At 43.9% G+C, this 22,903-nt stretch overlaps 1 protein-coding gene across 5 annotated transcripts in view; it reads left to right on the forward strand.

Moving 5' to 3' along the window:
* The window catches only part of RPS6KL1 (ribosomal protein S6 kinase like 1), a 139,597-nt gene that overhangs the window by 86,779 nt on the left and 29,915 nt on the right, over positions 1-22,903 (forward strand). For 3 of the 5 annotated variants that reach the window (XM_033953177.1, XM_033953174.1, XM_033953175.1), the window contains 3 exons: positions 541-630; positions 19,077-19,159; positions 19,266-19,361. In XM_033953177.1, coding sequence (XP_033809068.1) covers positions 541-630; positions 19,077-19,159; positions 19,266-19,361 — 269 coding nt within the window. The remainder of the gene's footprint in view (positions 1-540; positions 631-19,076; positions 19,160-19,265; positions 19,362-22,903) is intronic. The other 2 variants (XM_033953178.1, XM_033953176.1) reach the window with 1 other exon arrangement.

The raw sequence follows: 22,903 nt of genomic DNA on the forward strand, positions 1-22,903 counted from the left end.
GAGGAAGAGAGGGCGTGGGAAACAGCATGGATGGAGGGAGAAAGGAATGGAGAAATAGCATGGAGAAAGGGAGGAGGACTGCTAGGGACGATGGACCACTAGTCTGACCCAGCAGTGGCAATTCTTATGGAGAATCATTATGGAAAGGAGAGAGTGCTGGAGAAAAGAGCATGGAGTAGGGTAGTTTTGGATGGGAGGGGAGAGACATAAACAACAGGAGTGGAGGTTGGAAGGAGAGAGAGGGGCACCCATGCAGGAGGGTTGGAGGAAGGGACAGAGAAAGAGAAGCACTAAATGAGAAGGGGGACCAAGAAAATGGGTGGTGTGGGCGGGGCTGTGAATGGAGTGTGGGTTGAGTATGGGCGGTGCTGTGGGTTGTGTGGGTGGGGTCATGTGTCCTCTTTTCTTTGTCTTCAAAAATATGGTAACCCTATTCTTGCCCTTGGGAGTTTTTGCTGTCTATCTTAAGTTCTCTCCTTAAATGTTTTAGAAAAGCTATCTAAAAGCTCTACCTGTGCTACAACCTGTTCTTTTTTCTAGGGCACATTTGTCTCACCTACTTTGGCCAGTGGACAGAAGTGGAACCACAGTACTGCAGTCAAGCTTTGGAAAAACTCTATGCTGCCCCAGGTAAGAACGCAACTCAGGATACCTGAAGAATGGCAGAAATTCTTTCGGGAGTTAGTTTCTTCCCTTCCTTAGTCAGGCTCACCCCCAGAAAGATGACATTATCTTTACAATACTGTAGCTTATTCTTGTTTACCTTAAGCTCTGTTTGATGCAAGTAGCATGTTTACAAACATCCAAGTTATCCATACATAACAATAAATCATCTACATAGCGACCCAAGGTGGATGGTGCTGGGTCAGATCCCTGCAAGCCAGTTCTCAAGGTGTCCAGGATCTCTGGGAAAGAGTTTGCCAGGTGGACTGACAGGAGAAGGCGAAAATTTTATACGAGTCAGGGTGGAAAGCCACTGAGAAAAAGGCGGAGCTGAAATCTGATCTAAGATTTGTCAGTTGCTCTAGGCCTAAGTAGGTTCAAGGCGATGTACAATTTGAGAAACGCAGAGAAGAAGAGTGGGAGAGGAAAGGGAGGGTGGAAGGTCTTCGGCTAATTTCTCTTCTCTACCTCATTTTTACAACATTTTACTTTGAAGAATTTAAATCTCAGTCCATGTCAATGGAAAGTGTTGCCCTGAAAATAAGTCTCTTCATTTTTTTCGAAATTTGGTTCTGATTGCTGTAGGGAGGTTGTTCCAGGTTTTTGTGATAAGTGTGCTGAATGTGCGCTTGTGTTTTATTCCTTTAGGGGATGGAAGGATAAGAAGGCATTTCTTGATGTTTCTGGTTGAACTGGATAGAGAATTGGTGAAGAGGTTTATGAGAAGCGTAAATCTATAACAGAAAAGTGGGCCGAGATGGACGGAATCATAGTCTAGATGCAATGTGGGTCTGGTACCACTGGACAGTTTGGCAACACTATCCGGTTCATGCTCTCAAGTCCTGCACAAAATGATAAGTCACATTGTCAAACTTAATTACCGACAGGATAGGCATATTGCATGGTGATGAAGTGGCATACACCACCCCCTGCTGGATAAGATCTTGCAGTACAATGCCTGCGATGGCTTCAGGCTTGAGAGGATACTGTTTGATTTGGGGCAGTGGTAAGTCTGGATCTACCATAATATTGACAGGTGGTACCTTAAGAACCCCAATATTTGCCCCAGGTACTGCCCACAGGTCTGTTGGGATGTCTTTTAATTCATCCTGTTCTCTCTCTGTGAACTGTAACAAATGTATAGAACACCGTAAAGCCCCTTGATTCCAGCTGAGGTTAGGCTTAGCAATACTGAGAAAATCTCTGCCTAGAAGGTTGACTGGTAGCTGGGAACTAATCAGGAAGGGGAAGTATAAGGGATAGGGTGGATGAGAGACAAAGACACATGGGGCAGGTGGGGAGATAAAGTCATAAAAATGGGGGGTCACATGTTGCTATGCTACAGAGCAGCAGGGTTTGAGCTGAGCTCTGTGCAACCCTTCCAAATCCTTGCTTTTTATCTGCATGATTCGGTAGCATTTGGGTTTTGATTCCCTGGACAAGCGCTAATTTCGTATATTGGTTCCTCATAGCCTCTAAGACTGTAAAGAAGGATCAACATAAACAGCATCAAGCGGACTCAAAAAATGGCGGTTCTGCTTTCTCCATCGACTAATACCGTCAGCTCGGCCTGGATGGCCAAAATCATGGCTGAGGTTACTGTGGTGGTTGATGCCGCTTTAGATTAAAAAAACTTCAACAACTCTATGATCGAGCTGAAGAGGCTCATGAGAGGACTTTAGAACTGGATGCGGACCTCCATCAATCATTGGAAATGGAAGATCGAACTGGCCACTCAGCCTTCCCATTTGAAGCAAATTCAAAACTATGTTGATACAAGATAAAATGATTTTTCACAGGAAATTGGAGAACTTTTATAGTATACTCTATTTCTTAATCTGAAACTTTTGAATTATCCTAGAATAACGATTGCTACTCCCATAGAACTATTCTGTAATGCCTGGTAGACCAGTATAGCTAGATCTTCACAGATGGATTATATGTTTTATTTGCTTTTAAAATTGTAGTTCTCCCCACTTTCCTATTGTCTATTATGTTTGTCAAGTATTGTTTAGTGTTTTCCCCTTTTTTAATATAAATTGTAAAACGCTTAGAATTCATGATTAGCGTTTTATCCAAATTTTAATAAACTTGAAACGTGATATCTCACTGTGACCAGCAGGTGGAGACTGAGACCAAAACTTGTTTAAGAACATAAGAATTGCCGCTGCTGGGTCAGACCAATGGTCCATCCTGCCCAGCAGTCCGCTCACGCGGCGGCCCCAAGGTCAAGATCAGTGCTCCAAATGAGTCCAGTCTCACCAATTTAGCAGGAACTTGTCCAACTTTTTTTTGAAACCCTGGAAGGTGTTTTCCCCTATAACAGACTACGGAAGAGCATTCCAGTTTTCTACCACTCTCTGGGTGAAGAAGAATTTCCTCACGTTTGTTCGGAGTCTATCCCCTTTCAACTTTAGAGAGTGCCCTCTCGTTCTCCCTACCTTGGAGAGGGTGAACAGTCTGTCTTTCTCTACTAAGTTTATTCACTTCAGTATTTTGAATGTTTTGATCATGTCCCCTCGCAGTCTCCTCTTTTCAAGGTAAGGCTTCCTCTAACCATCCAGTCTTTTTCAGTCTCCAGCAGAGTAGTAAGACAAAGTTAGCTCCCCCTGTTTAGGACTCCTGGGTCCCCTTTCGTGCCAGACGGAGCTTGGACGGATCCTGTTTGGGTATCCGTCTGACCTTGGGAGTGTTAAACCCGATGGATCGCATGCTGGGTCCCTCCCCCCACCTTCCTCCACCTCCCCTCATTTTTGTAGTGATGCCTCAGCCGGCAGCCTGACCCCCATGGTTGGTCAGGCCTCCAGCTTTGAGAGTCGTGGAGTCTGTTCTGATCAAAAAAATTGCCCTGCAAAAAAAAAAAAAGAAAAAAGAATCCTGAGGCTGTGCTGGTAAAAAGGGTTCCTTTCCCTTCAATTTGCTGTCTTTTGCTGTTTTTTTTTTCTCATCTAACCGGCAAGGCATGGGACCAGACGATCTACACCCCAGGGTACTCAGAGAGCTGAGTGAAGTTCTGGCTGAACCACTATCCGTGCTCTTCAATCTTTCCATGCGCACGGGAAAAGTACCCCTAGACTGGAAAACAGCTAACGTAATTCCACTCCACAAAAAGGGCTGCAGAACAGAGACAGAAAATTACAGACCGGTGAGTCTTACATCCATAGTGTGCAAACTCATGGAAACACTAATCAAACAGAAACTTGACAAAACTCTAGACGAAGAAAATTTACGTGATCCACACCAACACGGATTTACCAGGGGAAGGTCCTGCCAATCTAATCTGATTGACTTCTTTGACTGGGTGACCAGTCGTCTGGATGCCGGGGAGTCCCTGGATGTGATATATTTGGACTTCAGCAAAGCTTTTGATAGCGTCCCACACCGCAGGCTGTTGAACAAACTAAAATCGATGGGATTAGGGGATACATTCACTACATGGGTAAGGGATTGGCTAGATGGTAGGCTTCAAAGGGTGATGGTAAACGGTACCCCCTCCAAAACGTCAGCAGTGATGAGTGGAGTACCTCAGGGCTCCATCTTAGGGCCGATTCTATTCAATTTATTCATAGGAGATTTGACCCAAGGGCTTAGAGGAAAAGTATCACTGTTTGTTGACGACGCCAAATTATGCAACATAGTAGACAAAAACAGTGTGCCTGACTTTATGACGCAGGACCTACGGCAGCTGGAACAGTGGTCATCAACTTGGCAGTTAGGCTTCAATGCTAAAAAATGTAAAGTAATGCACCTAGGCAAAAAAAATCCACACAGAACTTACACACTAAATGGTTAAACCTTGTCCAGGACCACGGTGGAACGTGATTTAGGAGTGATCATTAGCAATGATATGAAGGCTGCCAATCATGTGGAGAAGGCTTCGTCCAAGGCAAGACAAATGATGGGCTGCATCCGTAGGGGTTTTGTCAGCAGAAAACCTGAAGTTATAATGCCACTGTACAGATCCATGGTGAGATCTCATCTCGAGTATTGTGTTCAATTCTGGAGACCACACTACCGGAAAGATGTGTTGAGAATTGAGTCGGTTCAGCGAATGGCTACCAGGATGGTCTTGGGGCTCAGAGATCTCACGTATGAAGAAAGGCTAAAAAAACTGCGGATGTACTCACTGGAGGAGCGAAGAGAAAGGGGGGACATGATTGAGACCTTTAAATATATCACGGGGCGTATAGAGGTGAAAGATGATATCTTCAGTCTTACAGGGCCCATGGTATCCAGAGGACACTCGCTGAAAATCAGGGGAGGGAAATTTCAAGGTGATGCTAGGAAGTACTTCTTCACCGAAAGGGTGGTCGATCATTGGAACGAGCTGCCTCAGCAGGTGATTGAGGCCAACAGAATGTCAGATTTTAAGAGAAAATGGGATATTCATGTGGGATCTATAGGGGAGTAAGAATCAGGGAGTTGGTATGGGCAGACTCGATGGGCTATGGCCCTTTTCTGCCGTCAATTTCTATGTTTCTATGTTTTTCCAGTTAGGGCGGTTTGTAGCACAATGAGCACTCGGCAGGGGGAGAAGTGCTAATTGTGCTCCAACTGTGAGGCACTCGTGGCCAGCCTGTGCAAGCGCTGCACAGGTTGGAGTGGTGGGGAATAAGAACATAAGAATTGCCTCCGCCAGGTCAGACCAGAGGTCCATCTCGCCCGGCAGTCCGCTCCCACGGCGGCCCATCAGGTCCATGACCTGTAAGTGATCCCTTATATCCCTCAATCCTTTTTATCCTTCCTTATCTATATCCTTCTAACTGTACCCTTCTTTATCCTATATCTTCCCTATCTATATCCCTCAATAACTTCTTTCAAGAATTTATCCAATTTCTCTTTGAAACCCTGTAAAGTACTCTGTCCTATCACACCCTCCGGAAGAGCATTCCAGGTATCCACCACCCTCTGAGTGAAGAAGTACTTCCTGGCATTGGCTCTAAACCTGTCCCCTTTTAGTTTCTCGGAGTGCCCTCTTGTTCTTGTAGTTCCCCGTAGGCTGAAGAATCTGTCCCTCTCCACATTCTCAATGCCCTTCATGATCTTATATGTCTCTATCATGTCTCTTCTGAGTGTCCACTTTTCCAGGGAGAAGAGCCCCAGTTTCTCTAGCCTGTCTGCGTATGACAGGTTTTCCATACCCTTTATCATATGTGTAGCTCTTCTCTGGACCCTCTCAAGTATCGCCATATCCTTCTTCAGATACGGCAACCATTACTGAACACAGTACTCCAGATGCGGTTGCACCACCACTCGATACAGTGGCAGGATAACTTCCTTCGTTCTGGTTGTAATACCCTTCTTGATGATACCCAACATTCTGTTTGCTTTCCTTGAGGCCGCTGCGCATTGTGCTGATGGCTTCATTGTGGTGTCCACCAGCACTCCCAAGTCCTTTTCAAGGTTACTTTCCTCCAGTACCAACCCCCCCATTTTGTAGCAGAACCTCGGGTTCTTTATTCCCTACCATGCATGACCTTGCATTTCTCCACATCTGCCATTTATTTGCCCACTCCTCCAGCTTGTTCAGATCCCTTTGTAATTCTTCGCATTCCGCTACTGTTCTTACCCTGCTACAGAGTTTGGTGTCATCCGCAAATTTTATAACTTCACACTTCATCCGTTTCTAGGTCATTAATAAATACACTGAACAGCAGCGGTCCAAGTACTGACCCCTGCGGAACACCATTTGTGACCTCTCTCCAGTCTGAGTAGTGGCCCTTCACTCCCACCCTCTGCTTCCTGCCTGCCAACCAGTGCTTAACCCATCTGTGTACGTCGCCTTCCACCCTGTGGTTCCACAGCTTCCTAAGAAGCCGCTCGTGGGGTACCTTGTCAAAGGCTTTTTGGAAGTCCAGATAAATGATGTCTATGGAATCTCCTCTGTCTGTTTATCTCTTCAAAGAAGTGTAGTAAGTTCGTTTGACATGATCTTCCTTTGCAGAAGCCGTGTTGGGTCGTTTTCAGTAGCTTATTTCTGTCTATGTGCTCACTGATGCTGTTTTTTATCAGTGCTTCCACCATCTTGCCCGGGATCCTCGTCGGCATTGGGTGCTGGTGGCCAGGGAACCCCGCTGCAAGTGCTTTGCGAGTCGGGCATGATTTCAGGGGCAGGCTGTGCTGCCCCTGCTGCCCACGGGGGAGTTTTTCCAGCTGTCGACGGTCAGAGTACAAAGGATTCCCTTACTGCCGGAGTGGATGGGGATTCCCTTACCACGATGGAGAGCTTGTTGGCCTTAGCGTCAGAAAACGCCCAGGCTTTTCAGACGATGCAGGCCGCTAGCTCTGATTTTGACTGTTTATGGCCTGATTTGGGCGAGAAACACCTCCATCTTCTCAGCATCTTGCCCCTGCTGTGGTAGGGAGTCCCTTGGGGCTGCCGGGGTGGGGGTGGGAGCTCCCCCCGAATTTATTTTTAGTACTTTGCAAGTCTTGTGTGCTGGCGGCTGGAGGTCCTGTTTCCGATATGGGAGTCTCGGGGAGGGGTGTTAGTACCCTTGATGGTCTTCTCCAGTTTGGCCCCAGACAGCGCCTGTTTTGCCACCCCCCTCTACTCTTTCGTCCAAGCAACCTCGGGTCTCTTGGGACATGGATTTTTTTGTCACGAGGAGCAGGATGTGCTAGATGAGGCCCTAGACCTCTGGGGAGACCTCCAGATTCCTCTTGGGGGGGCCAGATTCCGCCAGTGGTGGTTTCGAGTGCCTGCCTGCTGAAGACGTGTTCATGGTGTGTAGTTTTCAGCGGGATGAGCTTCATGTGTTGAGAATTGAGGACACTGTGTCGGAGCCCCCGCATACAGTGGACCCCTTGCTCAGGGGGATCCACTCTGCTTACCGCTCTTTCCCTATGCTTCGGGATTTTCAGGATATCGTGCTTGCACAGTGGCAGGTGTCGGAGGCACCCTTTCACTTCACGTGTTCCATGGCACGCCTGTATCCCATCCAGGAGGGGGATTGGGACGCTTTGAAATCCCCAGTGGTGGATGCAGTGAGGTAGTCATGACACTCAAAACCACAGCAATGATTAGGTAGCAGCCGCCTCAGCTGGCACTGGACGATGAGCCGACCAAGCCCGGGTCACCTTCTGCCAGCCCAGGCCCCGCATAGAGGTAGAGACAGGAGGTCACTGAGGCAAGGGAGGCAAATCAGCAGCTGAAAGCAGTCCTGGCTCCACCATGTGGGCCCGCACATCTGCAACTGCCGTGGCAGAATAGGCCCTGCCGGCATGCGTAAATGCCAATCCGATGGGGTATAGCCAGCGATACCGGATATTTCTTTCCTGTAGAAGCTGCGTACAATCTCGATAGGAGCGCCGTCGTAACGGTGTGGCAGGAGCCACACCAGGATAGATCTCTATATCCACTTCTTCCCATTTCTGGACAGTGCACAGTACATGCTCTTTATCCACAAATCTATGAAAGCAGACCACCACTTCGCGAGGGCGATTGATAACTCTGGGTCCCGCGATCCGGTGAGCACGATCAAGCAATGGTTTACCCACCTCGACCGGGGACCCAGCCACCTCCAGAGCTTTGATACAAATGAAATCAATGACCTCCATACAGCGCGTGTCAGAAACTGTATCCGGTACTCCCTGAAAGCGGAGGTTACACCGCCTCGAACGGTTCTCCAAATCTTCCATTTTTAAAGTAGAGGCTTCAGCGCAGTCTTCCAATGCTGCAATCTGCCCTTTCAAATGAACTAAGTCCGTGCTGTGGGTCTCCAGCAAAGTCTCCGCCTCACCCAGTCGCCTTCCAATCTCTCCAACGTCCTGTTTCAAATCAGCTATAGCCCCATGAAAATCAGCGCGGATCACCGAGAGCTCATCTTTCAATTCCTGGAACCAGCCGCGCATCTCCTACCGCAAACCCAGCAGAGGTGCATCGGGTGGCTGGTCCGCCTTTACAGGCCCGACGCGCTCCACCGCCATCTTTGCCTCAGCCTTCAGAGGCCCATTTGTTGCCGGCGAGGAAAAAGTCTTTATGTCTAGTTGTTTTTTGCGCGTTGCCATTGCTGCATTATACTGCAGAGCTCCCGCTCACAATATCAGAAAGCAGCGACCAGAAATACAAAAGCAGGAGCCCGAAAACGCCTGAAAACACAGTGGGCTGCCATCAGCCACGATGACATCTGAAGGAATTTTTCCTCCTGTTTTTCAATTGCATTTTGTAACTAAATCTAAGCCTGAGCTGTGCTGTCTTCATCCACTAGACATTGTGCATTTTCTTGTGAAAGTGTTTTTCTAATATCATTGATTTTTCACAGTATCCGAGTTTTTTTTTTGGTAACACGAATACACAAATGCACGAATACAGGATGTCTGGTGCAGTACTTGGAGAGACCCCCCAGGAAAGAGACTTGGGAGTAATGGTTGACAAGTCGATGAAGCCGTCCATGCAGTGTGCGGCAGTGGCGAAAAGGGCAAATAGAATGCTAGGAATGATTAAGAAGGGGATCACGAACAGATCGGAGAAGGTTATCATGCCGCTTTAACGGGCCATGGTACGCTCCCACCTAGAATACTGCATCCAGCACTGGTCGCTGTACATGAAGGACACAGTACTACTTGAAAGGGTCCAGAGAAGAGTGACTAAAATGGTTAAGGGGCTGGAAGAGTTGCCATACAGTGAGAGATTAGAGACTCTGGGCCTCTTCACCCTTTAAAAGAGGAGAATGAGAGGGGACATGATCGAAACTTTCAAGATAATGAAGGGAATAGACTTAATAGATAAAGACAGGCTGTTCACCCTCTCCAAGGTAGAGAGAATGAGAGGGCACTCTCTAAAGTTAAAAGGGGATAGATTCCGTACAAACATAAGAAAGTTCTTCACCCAGAGAGTGGTGGAAAACTGGAACGCTCTTCCGGAGGCTGTTATAGGGGAAAACACCCTCCAGGGATTCAAGACAAAGTTGGACAAGTTCCTATTAAACTGGAATGTACACAGGTAAGGTTAGACTCAGTTAGGGCACTGGTCTTTGACCTAAGGACCGCCGTGGGAGTGGACTGCTGGGCACAATGGACCACTGGTCTGACCCAGCAGCAGCAATTCTTATGTTCTTATGAGTATTCAGATAAAGTGGCCTCAACCCTTTTGGAGTCCCAGAGATTTTTCTACTTCTCGGGCTTATGTGCCGGTTTGCTCTGTATTTGAGGAGTGGTGTGATGCGCGTGGGATGGTCTGTCTTCGCGCTTCTCTGTCTTCCATCTTAGAGTTCTTACAGGATGGGCTGGACAGGGGCCTTGCATGGTCTTCTCTCCAGGTTCATTTGGCGGCCTTGTCAGCCTTTTGGGGGTTGTTACGAGGTCAACGTCTGACTGTCATTCCTGATGTCATTCGCTTCTTGCGGGCAGCCAAATTACTCAAGCCTCCCATTAGACCATCTGTTCTATCTTGGAATCTGAATCTGGTCTTGTCCAGGCTGGTGTGCCCACCTTTTGAGCCTTTGGGGGTCTGCATGTTGAAGGACCTTACTCTTTAAGCAGTCTTCTTGGTGTCCATTGTAACTGTTAGGCGTGTTTCTGTGCTGCAGGCTTTCTCTTGTAGGTCTCCCTTCCTGGCATTCTCTAGGGAGCAGGTTGTGTTGCGCCCTGTTCCTTCCTTTCTGCCAGTGGTAGTTTCTCCTTTTCATGACAATCAGCCAGTGGTCCTCCCAGTGTTGGGTTCTGAACAGAAACAGTTGCGCAAATTGGATGTCTGTCAGGCCCTTCACTCTTCTGTGTAGAGGACCCAGGAGATTAGGAAATCTGATCATCTCTTTGTCCTTCTGGCTGGTCCTCGTAAGGGGGATGGTGCTTCCAAGGCAACCATTGCGCACTTGATCTGGGAGACTATTGCTTCCGCATACCTTCTTCAAAATGAGCCTGTTTCTGAATTCCTCAAGGCTCATTCCACTCAGGGTCAAGCAGCTTCTTGGGCTGAGTCTTCGCTAGTGTCTCCAGTGGATATTTGCAAGGCTGCAGTTTGGTCTTCTCTGCATTCCTTTGTCAGACACTACCGTGTGGATGTTCAAGTGTGTCGGGATGCGGTGTTCTGGTGTCGGCCCTTCGGGGGTCCCACCCTTGATGGGTTCTTCTTTGGCATGTCCCATCTGTGAAGATCTAACTATACCGGTCTATCAGGCGATACAGAAGGAGAAATTAGGTTCTTACCTGCTAATTTTCTTTCTGTTAGCCTGTAGATTGGTATAGTTCCCTTCCCTTTTCTGTCTTTAAGCGGTGAATGCGGGTTTTGCTTGCGTGCAGATTTTGAGTTTTTTTCTGTGAGTTCTAGTATTTTTCTAGGGCCAGGGAGATATACGAATAGTGGCTATGGCTTAGCTGGTGAGCTGTGGGGACATTTTTCACTGCAGGATTCTAGTTCTATTCAGGTTCCAACAGTTGTTCCAATATGTTTGTTGTTTTTACACTCCTGATCAGAGTGCTGTTAATGTTCTCAGTTAGTTTTTTTTTAGCTACTGCTTGGCTATTCAGCAGATTGGATGATTAGGGGGAATCTTACCTAATATACAAGTTTTGGTCTCAGTCTCCACCTGCTGGTCACAGTGAGATATAACCTATCTGTGAAGATCTAACTATACCGGTCTAAAGGCTAACAGAAAGAAAATTAGCAGGTAAGAACTAATTTCTTCTTCTACTGATTTATGAAGGAAAACTTTAAATATGATGAATCTAATTTTCCTCCTTTATACAGAATATATTATATTTCAAGGAGTCATTGGTCTTTGAAGAAGGCTTAGAGATCTATGAAGAGGTTTCCACAGACAGTCTCAATATATTAGAGATTCCAGAAAGTTCTGTGGAGGAAGTGGTTGAAAAGTACACACTACTTGTCTCCTTTGATTTTCTTCAAGACAAGGAGGTTTTAAAAAAATTTTTGTAGATGTATAGAAGGAAAAATTTTATGAGCATCGGAGTTCTTACTGCTGCGGCTGGCGCTAAAAATGCTAGTGCTGCTTTGTAAAGAAGGGGGTTAGTGTTTTTCTGGATGTTTATAAATAGACACAGGCAAGAAGAAAAATGTTTTTGGATTCACAAGCTCAGGGTTTGTTCTCAGAGGCAAAGTTTCAAATAAGATACCTTTGCAAATGTGTTATTTTGATTGAGAATTTAAAATATGTGTTTTCTAATGTTCCTCAACTTCAATATTTTTAGAGGGTAGAGGGGCCTTGAGTGCAACAGTTTAGAACCCAATGGGTTGGGTCCACTGGAAAACAGTGATCATTACATGATCAAATTTGAGCTAAGAACAAGAGTGAAATCGCTACTGTAAGGGCATTTAATTTTCGCAAGGATGACTACGATAGAATTAAGAAAATGTTTAAAAAGAACCTAAAAGGGTATGTTGCAAAGGTCAGAAGTGTAAACCATGTGTGGATGTTGTTTAAAAATATAATTGTGGAAGCTCAGAAAAGATGTATTCCATGTATTAAAATAAGGTGGAAAGAAGAGAAAACGAGAGCCAGTGTGGTTAAAAGGCGTAGTGAAAGAGGCTTTTATGCCAAGAAAACATCCTTTAAAGAATGGAAAAAGGATCCCAATGAAGAAAATAAGGATCCCAATAAAGAAAATAAGAAGAGATATAAGCACTGGCAAGTTAGGTGCAAAACATTGATAAAGAAAGCTAAACAAGAATATGAAGAACTTCTCAAAGAGGCAAAAACTCAAAGTAACAATTTTTTTAGGTACATCAAAAGCAAAAAAACCTGTGAGGGAATCTGTAGGACCATTGGATGATCAAAAAGTAAAAGTTATGCTCAGGGAAGATAAGGCCATAGCGGAGAGACTGAATGAATTCTTTGCTTTGGTCTTTATGGAAGATGTAACAAATCTTCCAGAACCGGAAATGGTTTTCAAGTGTGATGAGGTGGAGGAATTGAAAGAAATCTTGTTGAACCTGGGAGATGTACTAAGCCAAATTGACACGTTAAAGAGTGATAAATCACTTGGACCAGATGGTATGCATCCCAGGGTACAATTGAAATTGCTGATCACTAAAATTGTCTGTGGTACCTGAAGATTGGAGGGTGGCCAATGTTACACCGATTTTTAAAAAGGGGTCCAGGGGAGATCTGAGGAATTACAGACAGGTAAGCCTGACCTCAGTGCCAGGCAAAACACTGGAACATGTAGACAAACATGATTTAATGAAACAGATTCAGCATGGGTTCAGCCGAAGGAGTCTTGCCTCACCAATTTGCTTGACTTCTTTGAAGGTGTGAACAAACATGTGGATAGGTAAGCCAGTTGATGTAGTGTATCTAGATTTCCAGAAAGCTTTTGACAAAGTTCCTCATAAGAGACTCCTGAGAAAATTAAAGAGTCATGGGATAGGAGGCAAAGTTCAATTGTGGATTAAGAATTGGTTATCGGACAGAAAACAAAGGGTAGGGTAAAATGGTCATTTTTCTAAATGGAGAAGAGTAAACAGTGGAGTGCCGCAGGGATCTATTCTGGAACCGGTACTATTCAACTTATTTATAAATGATCTGGAAATTGGAACTACAAGTGAGGTAATTAAATTTTCAGATGACACTAAACTTTCATATTCTTTCTTCTGCAAGCACTTTGTCCCAAATGAAACATAGAAACATAGAAATAGACGTCAGATAAGGGCCACGGCCCATCTAGTCTGCCCACCCCAAAGACCCTCCCCTACCTTTCTCTGTGAATAGATCCCACGTGTCTGTCCCATTTGGCCTTAAAATCAGGCACGCTGCTGACCTCAATAACCTGAAGTGGAAGACTGTTCCAGCGATCAACCACCCTTTCAGTGAAAAAGAATTTCCTGGTGTCCCCGTGCAGTTTCCCGCCCCTGATTTTCCACGGATGCCCCCTTGTTGCTGCGGGACCCTTGAAAAAGAAGATATCTTCTTCCACCTCGATGCGGCCCGTGAGATACTTGAATGTCTCGATCATGCCACCCCTCTCTCTGCGTTCCTCGAGTGAGTATAGCTTTAATTTATCCAGCCGTTCCTCGTACGGGAGATCCTTGAGTCCCGGGACCATCCTGGTGGCCATTCTCTGAACCGACTCAAGTCTCAGCACATCCTTACAGTAATGCGGCCTCCAGAATTGCACACAGTACTCCAGGTGGGGCCTCACCATGGATCTATACAATGGCATAATGACTTCAGACTTACGGCTGATGAAACTCCTGCGTATGCAACCTATGATTTGCCTTGCCTTTGATGAAGCTTGCTCCACTTGATTGGTAGTCTTCATGTTCTCACTGACGATCACCCCTAAGTCTCGTTCTGCTTCAGTTTTTGTTAGGATCTCACCATTAAGGGTGTAAGTCTTGCATGGATTTTGGCTGCCCAGGTGCATGACTTTGCATTTTTTGGCATTGAAGCTGAGTTGCCAGGACCTAGACCAGGGCTCCAGTAGTAGTAGGTCATGCATCATGTTGTCGGGCATTGAATTTATGTCCGTTGTGTTTTTGCCCACTACATTGCCCAGTTTGGAGTCATTGGCGAATAATGTCATTTTACCTCACAGCCCTTCTGCTAAGTCTCATATAAAGATGTTGAAAAGGATCGGGCTTAGGACCGAGCCCTGATCACCTCCGTCATTTCGGAGGGGGTGCCATTCCCACCACCCTCTGAAACCTACCTCCAAGCCAGTTCTCAACCCATTTTGTCAATGTATCGCCCAATCCCATAAAACTCATCTTGCTCAGCAACCTGCGGTGTGGTACACTATCGAATGCTTTGCTGAAGTCCAGGTATACGATGTCCAGGGACTTCCCAACATCCAGTTTCCTCGTCATCCAGTCAAAGAAGCTGATCAGGTTGGATTGGCAGGATCTCCCTTTAGTAAATCCATGTTGACGGGAATCCCGTAGATTCTCCTCGTTCAGGATCGTATCCAATTGGCGTTTGATTAGAGTTTCCATTAGTTTGCTCACTATTGATGTGAGACTCACCGGTCTGTAGTTTGCCGTTTCCATCTTGGAACCTTTCTTGTGGAGTGGAATGACGTTAGCAAACAAACAAAAACTTTTTTCACTGCAGACGAAGATGGACCTCTGGTTCTTTTGTTGTTTTGTTGCTATGGAATGACGTTAGCCATCTTCCAGTCCAACGGGACGTTACCCGTACTAAGGGAGAGATTGAAGAGTGCGGGCTCACAATCTAAACTAGAGAGGAAAGTTTAATGTGCTTTTAATACAATATATATAAATTGAGTGCTTGATTGTTAAAATCTTATTATTTATGTCCTTATGTAACCCATTCAGAACTGTAGATGCAGCGGGCTATAAATCTTTTAAATAAATAAAGAAATACACTGTTCAATGTTGTTAAAATGCATGTGGATTGTGAAAACTTCAGGAAGACCTTAGGAAATTGGAAGACTGGATGTCCAAATGGCAGATGAAATTTAATGTGGACAAATGCAAAGTGATGCACATTGGGAAGAATAATCCCAATTGTAGTTACTGGATGCTAGGGTCCACCTTGGGGGGGTCAGCGCTCAAGAAAAAGATCTGGGTGTCATCTTGGCCGGTAAGTCTGACTTCTGTGGTAAGCAAATTAATGGAAATTCTTTTAAAACAGAGAATGGTCAAGTTTCTGGAATCCTGTGAATTACAGGACCAGAGGCAACATGGATTCAGTAGAGGTAGGTCTTGTCAGACAAATCTGATCAATTTCTTTGACTGGGTGACCAGAGAATTGGATAGAGGATGTACGCTAGATGTGGTGTATTTAGATTTTTATTAGACACAGATGTCTAATAAATAAACTGAGTGCCCTTGGGATGGGTCCCAAGTGACGGGTTGGGTCAGGAACTGATTGGGTGGAAGGTGACAGAGGGTAGTGATCAATGGAGATCGCTCTGAGGAAAGGGAGGTTACCAGTGGTGTGCCTCAAGGTTCTGTTCTTGGGCCTGTTCTTTTAACATTTTTATAAACGATATTGCTGCAGAGTTGTCTGGTAAGATTTGCTTCTTTGTGGATGATACCAAAATCTGCAATAGAGTACACACGCTGGATGGTGTGAATAACATGAAGACCTGGTGAAACTTGAAGAATGGTCTGAAACATGGCAGCTAAAATTTAATGCTAAGAAATGCAAGGTCATGCATTTGGGCTGCAAAAACCAGAGGGAACGGTACAGTTTAGGTGAAGAACTTATGTGCACGACGGAAGAGCAGGACTATGTGTGATTGTATGTGATAATCTTATGATTATATGTGATGATCTTGAGGTGGCCAAACAGGTTGAAAAGGTGACGGCGAAACCTAGAAGGATGCTAGGTTGCATAGGGAGAGGCATAGCCAGTAGGAAAAAGGAGGTATTGATGCCTCTGTATAAGATTCTGGTGAGACCTCATTTAGAATATTCTGGAGGCCGCACCTTCAGTAGAAGGCACACCATTCTACTTTCTGATTAAGTCCATTAGGACAGATAGTTTTCAAAAAGAAAATAGACCGTTGTTCACTTTGATATAACAATCTTTTCACATCCCCACGATGAGCTGTAAGGGGAATATGATATAATACAAAGCACCTAAATTCCTCAAAAGAGTGATTTTTTTCAACACAATGTCGTGTGAGTATATCTACCTGTCTTTTGTGTGAAATGTTAGAACGATGTTCAAACAGCCTTGTTTTAAGACTGCGTGCAGCATGTCCTATGTAGCACAGATCGCAAGGGCAGAGTATTGCATAAACTACTCCAATGCTTTCACAAAGTGAACAGTGGTCTATTTTCTTTTTGAAAACTATCTGGCCTAATGGACTTAATCAGAAAGTAGAATGGTGTGCCTTCTACTGATGGTGAGATCGTTTGTTCCAGTAAATACAGTTTTTTGACAGTGACCCCTATGAACCTGGAAGTATAAATTCCAGCGCCATTCTGAGCCGTGTGTGGATGGAGCAGGAGAGAATGTGATTGCCCTGATGCAGCCGTTGTTCGGCGATACAAGAGCCTTGTTGGTAACATCCAGTTCCTTGTCTTTTGTGAGCGTGAGAAGTGCTATAGCAGGAAAATCTACTCGTTGCTGTTTGTGCCATCGTCAGAAGATAAGTGAACTGTTTTGTTCTTTTTCTGGCTCCCTGTGCACAGTGGTGGCTTTGGTCCCATTTTGAAAAGTTACATTTTGAAACGTGTGGAGTTTTTTTGCCTATGATACAGAGCAGAACTGGCTTAAGAACTCATTGGGTTGCCGTCCATATATTGTTGATAAGTTGAGGCTTTTTCTCCACCTATTATAAATGTACTTTCATGGGGTATCTCCACCACTAGGCTAATAATTTGTTTGCTGATTGTATTTATATTTTGTTATTGCGATTTGGATTCTTGAGAGTCATTTAAATACCTAAATAATATAAATTTGCATGAGTCGAGTCTCTTTCATTTGAAAGGAAACTCTGTAAATGAGAGGGCATAGGATGAAGTTAAGAGGTGATAGGCTCTAGAGTAATCTGAGGAAATACTTTTTTACAGAACGGGTGGTAGATGCGTGGAACAGTCTCCCGGAAGAGGTGGTGGAAACAGAGACTGTGTCTGAATTAAAGAGGGCCTGGGATAGGCATGTGAGATCTCTCAGAGAGAGAAAGAGATAATGGTTACTGTGGATGGGCAGACTGGATGGGCCATTTGGCCTTTATCTGCCATCATGTTTCTATGTTTTTATGTGTGGCAGCGGCCAAGCACAACAAGATGCTAGGGATTATTAGAAAAGGGATAATAAACAAAACTAAGAATTATATAATGCCTCTGTATTGCTCTATGGTTCAACCTCACCTGGAGCACATTGTGTTCAATTCTGGTCTCTTTATCTCAAGAAAGATATAGTGGTGCTAGAAAAGGTTCAAAGAAGAGCAACCAAGATGGTAAAGGGGATGGAACTCCTCTTGTATGAGGAAAGACTTAAAAGGTTAGGGCTCTTCTGCTTGGAAAAAGAGATGGCTGAGGGGAGATATGATTGAAGTCTACAAAATCCTGAGTGGAGTAGAACAGGTACAAGTGGATTGATTTTTTTACTGCATCAAAATTTACAAAGACAAGGGGACACTCGAAGTTACAGAGTAATATTTTTTCACTCAGAGAATAGTTGAGCTCTGGATTGCATTGCCAGAGGATGTGATAAGAGTGGATAGCGTAGCTGGTTTTAAGAAAGGTTTGGACAATTTCCTGGAAGAAAAGTCCATAAATTGCTGTTGAGACAGATATGAAGGAAGCCTTCTTGCTTTTCTGTGGCATGGAATGCTGCTACTATTTGGGGTTTTGCCAGGTACTTGTGACTTGGATTTGGCTCTGTGAAGACAGGGTACTGGGCTAGATGGACCACTGGTCTGATCCAGTAAGTCTATCTTTATATTCTAATTTGACTGGTATTGAATATATATTGTATATATTGAAGGGATACTTTTCATGTGTCTTGCAGTTTTTCTTCCAACTGTGTTTGAAGCTGTAAGAAAACCAGACCCTGTTTGTTTTTCCTTCTCTGAAATACTGCAAGGCCATTTTATGTTTGAGAAGATGTGTGTTATCTTGTTGTGAAGTGAATTCAATTGTTTTCATAGCTGTATTTGCAAGCAGCTTTAGATAAGAAAAAGGCTCTGCTGACCCTTTGGACTTCAGCCTTTAGATAGTAAAATGCTTGTTATTTCTTTAGAGTTTCATGTGACCTGTGTCCATATATGGTTTGTATTTACGTCACATGCTGACAACACTGATTCATGTAAAATGATATAAAAGAGTGGCAAAGCTGACAATAAACTGGACATGTTTGGGAGAATTTTTGTCTCTAAGATATGTCCCCAAATGCATCTGTCTTGCAAATGACAGGAGAGGGTGGGGCAGTAATTGGGACCTAATCCTTTTCATATATATATATATATATATATATATATATATGAAAAGGATATATATTGCAAGGATAAGCAGCATAAAATCTTTTTTGCTACTTGGGATCTAGCTAGGTGCTTTGGACCAGGGTTGGCCACTGTGAAAACAGGATACTGGGCTGATGGACTACTGGTTTGACCCAGTATGGTTATTCTTCTTCTATGTTCACCATATGCAGTCTATTAAAATGTCCTGTGTATTATGTTGACATTGTAAGCAGGATACTATGCCATAATATATACTGTTGTCTGAATATTTTTCTGCTGAAATTGCCTCTTACCCAAATCCTAATTAAGAGTCTAAAGGCTAACAAAATTAGTTCCTGCCAAATGTTGAGAAGCCCACTTTGGATCTTCTTAGGATTTAGTGCGGTCTCAGCTTTAGTAAAAGGGCCCCTATGTAAATTCAGCATGCCCCCTTGTCCGTTGCTTGAGGTGGTTTGTTTTCTGCTCCTTTTGGGGAGGTTTGGACATTGAAGATCGTCTCTCTTGGGGTGCTTCTAGTCTAAATTTGCATGTGTGTAACTGCATTAATCTCATCTCCTTTTCCTTCTTGGCAGAAATTCTTGGGGTCTCTACAGTAACACAAGCCTGTGACTGGTGGAGCCTTGGAGCACTGCTGTACGAGTTACTGACGGGAACGGTAAATCATAATTCTATCCCTGATGTGATATTTTCTAAGCCTTGAGGGGGAGTGAAGTTCTTCTAGAGTCTTGCTTTCTTTTAATGCATCTGTATGTCTGTTGCAGTCCCTCTCCCAGAATCACAAGTCAGGAATTCATCCACACACAGGGCTTCTGCTTCCAGACTCACTCAGCAGTGCTGCTTCATCGTTCCTGGCCGAGGTGAGGGGGCAGAGCATGACATGGTTACTGCCAGAGCACATCTACTTGCTTTGTCATATTAAGGGTTGAGAGAATTTTGGGAATGTGATGAAACTGAGCATGGAGAAAGAAAAGCCTTTCTTTGTGCTCACAAGGAGTACCATGTTTCTCTACACATCTGCGACATGCATGTTTTCCTGTGGCCCTTTTAAGAGCTTAGCACCTCCCTAACAGAAAAGCTGCTATTAAACCTTAGCATCTGAAAATAACGCATCTGGGAGGAGATGGAGTAGCCTTGGGGTACAGTTTTAGCACCACTGTAAATATACCACTAGGAAAATACCACAGCATGCTCTGATCAATGAGCAGCTCAATTAATGCTGTGTTAAAATTGTGGCTGTAATATGCAGTTCATTGATTACATAGTAACATAGTAGATGACGGCAGATAAAGACCACGAATGGTCCATCCAGTCTGCCCAACCTGATTCAATTTAACTTTGTTCTTCTTAGCTATTTCTGGGCAAGAATCCAAAGCTTTACCCTGTACTGTGCTTGGGTTCCAACTGCCGAAATCTCTGTTAAGACTTATTCCAGCCCATCTACACCCTCCCAGCCATTGAAGCCCTCCCCAGGCCATCCTCCACCTGATTAATGTCACCTGAGCAGTGATCAGCTCAAGTACTCTCACAAAGGGTGACGGTAAAAATAAATAAGTAACATTGATTGGGACTGAGATGCTTTTTACCTGCCCAAAATATTAAAACCTATCCCAGGGGGTTAGCAATTCAGCAGATATTAACTAATTGGAAAAGTAGTTCTGAACTTTCTGAATGTGCATAAACACAGGAATCGGTGAGTAAGGTGTTCAATCCAGGCACGCAAACTGTGGCAAAAGGGTGTTGATCTCATCTTTCAGCTCCTTCTACTTCACCAGTGGAGAATAATGTCCTCTTCAGTTTTGCCATCTGTAACCTACCTCAGAAGTTGTGTTCTGATCTGCTCGGTTTTTATTATTTTGGGGTATTTTGGGGTTTAGTTGCAATAGGGCTTTCAGGAAGGGTGTGGGATTGGTTCCAGGGTTTCTTGAAAAAAAGATCTTACCAAGTGGTTAGTGACGGCAAATATTCTCATTCTTGGAACAACCCATGTGGGGTGCCCCAGGGTTCCCCTTTATTACCCACTTTGTTTAATATTTATATTTCTTCACTTGGGCATTTATTACAAAGTTTAAATTTGAAATTCTTCATTTATGTTAATGATAGCTCTATCTTAATTCCCCTAAACAAGTTTACTACAGAAGTTACAAACCAGATATCATCCATTATGACTCAAATTGAATAGTGGACCATTCATTTCAAACTGAAACTTAATACTGAAAAGACTAAATTTTTTCTGGCTAGTCCAAATGCCAAAATAACAGATACAATATTGCATTTAAATGGTTATGACTACCCGATAACCGCTTCCATTAAAATTCTGGGAGTTATGTTGGACCAGCATCTAACATTGGTTGAACATACCAACTTAGTAGAAAAAAATGTTTCTTTGCAATGTGGAAACTATGGACAATAAAAAAATATTTTGACCCAGTAGCATTTAGACTATTGGTTCAATCATTTATATTATATACTCTGGATTACTGTAATATTATTTACTTGAGGTCTCCTAAGAAAATTTTGAAAAGTTTAAGGATAATTCAGAATACGGCTATTAGGATGATCTTTGGTCTAAAAAAGAATAAACATGTTGGACTGGGATCAAGATGGCCGCTGACTGACTAAGCTGAGCGTCACACCGTGGTCGATCATTGGAATGAACTCCCACAGCAGGTGATTGAGGTGGCAGGTTTCAAAAATAAATGGGATATTCATGTGGGATCTCTAATGAGGTAAGGGCAGGAGGTTGGTGAGCAAACTCATGGGGGAAGGGTCACTGGAGTGGGCAGACTTGATGGGCTTTGGCCCTTTTCTGCCGTCATTTTTCTATGTTTCTATTTATCTTTTGACTGCTGCTCAATTTTCCCCAAGATGTCCAAACGGAGAGGTCAGAGCACAGCTGGGGCCTCGTGGAGCTCCGGTGTACCCGGAATGGGCAATATAGAGGAGTTAGTCCACCACATGCAAAGTTCCCTGCAGCCGGAGGTTGTCCAGCTAGAGACGCCCCGAATGGGTGGAACGGAGGCAATCTCTCTGGGACTTGAGACTACACTAAGCCCTGACACAAGGGTTCCGCCCCCACACCCTCAGGTTACCAGCTCCCCGCGGGCGGGGAAACTCTCCAAAGAGGGAGTATGTCCTGTTCTAGAGGCCATTGACAACCATGGAGGGAGCAGGGATTCAGACTCTCTACATTTGCAAGAGAGTCTGTATGTAGAAACTGAAGAGTTAACATCAGAGGGGATCAGACAGATCCAGGAGAGTGTTCTACAGGGAGAACCATCAACAGGAGAAGTGTTTGCAGCTCACTCTTTTCATCTTCAAAGACCCCGTGAGGTAACACTAGAAACTATCTGGGACCTGGTTGCTAATATTCCCAATTTAATAAAACCTCAATTAAATCAAATAGAAGAGAAAATAAAAGTTCACGATAAGGATATTCAGGATTTGAAGTTGGAAATAATAGAGCTTAAAAAAGAGTTTATCAGCATTAACCAAGAGTCATTTAAGACCAAACAAATCTATGAAACACTAATTAAAGATAACACTAATCTTAGGAGGAAGTTAGAGTCTTTGGAAAACTTTTCCCGTGGTAATAATCTAAGATGTGTGAATTTTACTAAGGTCTTAATGATTACTCCTTGGGAGATGCTGAAAAGATAGATGTTGGAAATTTTGGGATTGTCTGAAGAAATGATACCACCATTTACACAAGTTTATTATCTTCCTACTAATCAATGGAAACAACAACAAGAGGTTATGCAGGAAAACTTGGATGTGTCCACTTTACTGGAATCCTTGAATAGTGAAAAGGCAGTGCCGGCAATTTTACTACTAACAGTGGCTTTGGCCCATGATAAAAATTGGTTATTGAGACTTTAAAAATAAACAGAAACAATTCCTAGGAATGCAGATACAAATGAATCCAGATCTTGCCAGAGACACCCAGAGAGGTCGTAAAGAATTTCTATTATTAAAGCCGGGGGTGTTGGCCTTAGGGGCAACTTTTTATTTACGTCATCCATGCAAATGTATAGTGTATTATTCTTCTCAGAAATATGTTTTCTTTGAACCTCTCCAGCTGACTGCCTTTCTGTCATTGTCTCGCCTGGAAAAAGAAAAAGATAAGACCCAGCCCTAGATTAGATGTTTTTTCTTGGGGGGGGAACCTTGAGTTCAGCTTAGATCAGTTGTAGCATTCTTCTATATATTTTTGTTATTAAATCGCCCTTGTTACATCTAGATCCTCTAATTGTGGACTTGAGTTTAAAATTTAAGTAATTTGATGTAGTTCTTGATTCTAATTAGAAAATAGGGATATGTATTATTTTTATATTCTTGATTTATATGATGTATATGGTTATATATCCTCAACTTAAATTTTACTTTCTGTACAAGTTTATAC

This window comes from Geotrypetes seraphini, chromosome 7, assembly GCF_902459505.1.
Source record: "Geotrypetes seraphini chromosome 7, aGeoSer1.1, whole genome shotgun sequence".
Taxonomy (NCBI): Eukaryota; Metazoa; Chordata; class Amphibia; order Gymnophiona; family Dermophiidae; genus Geotrypetes; species Geotrypetes seraphini.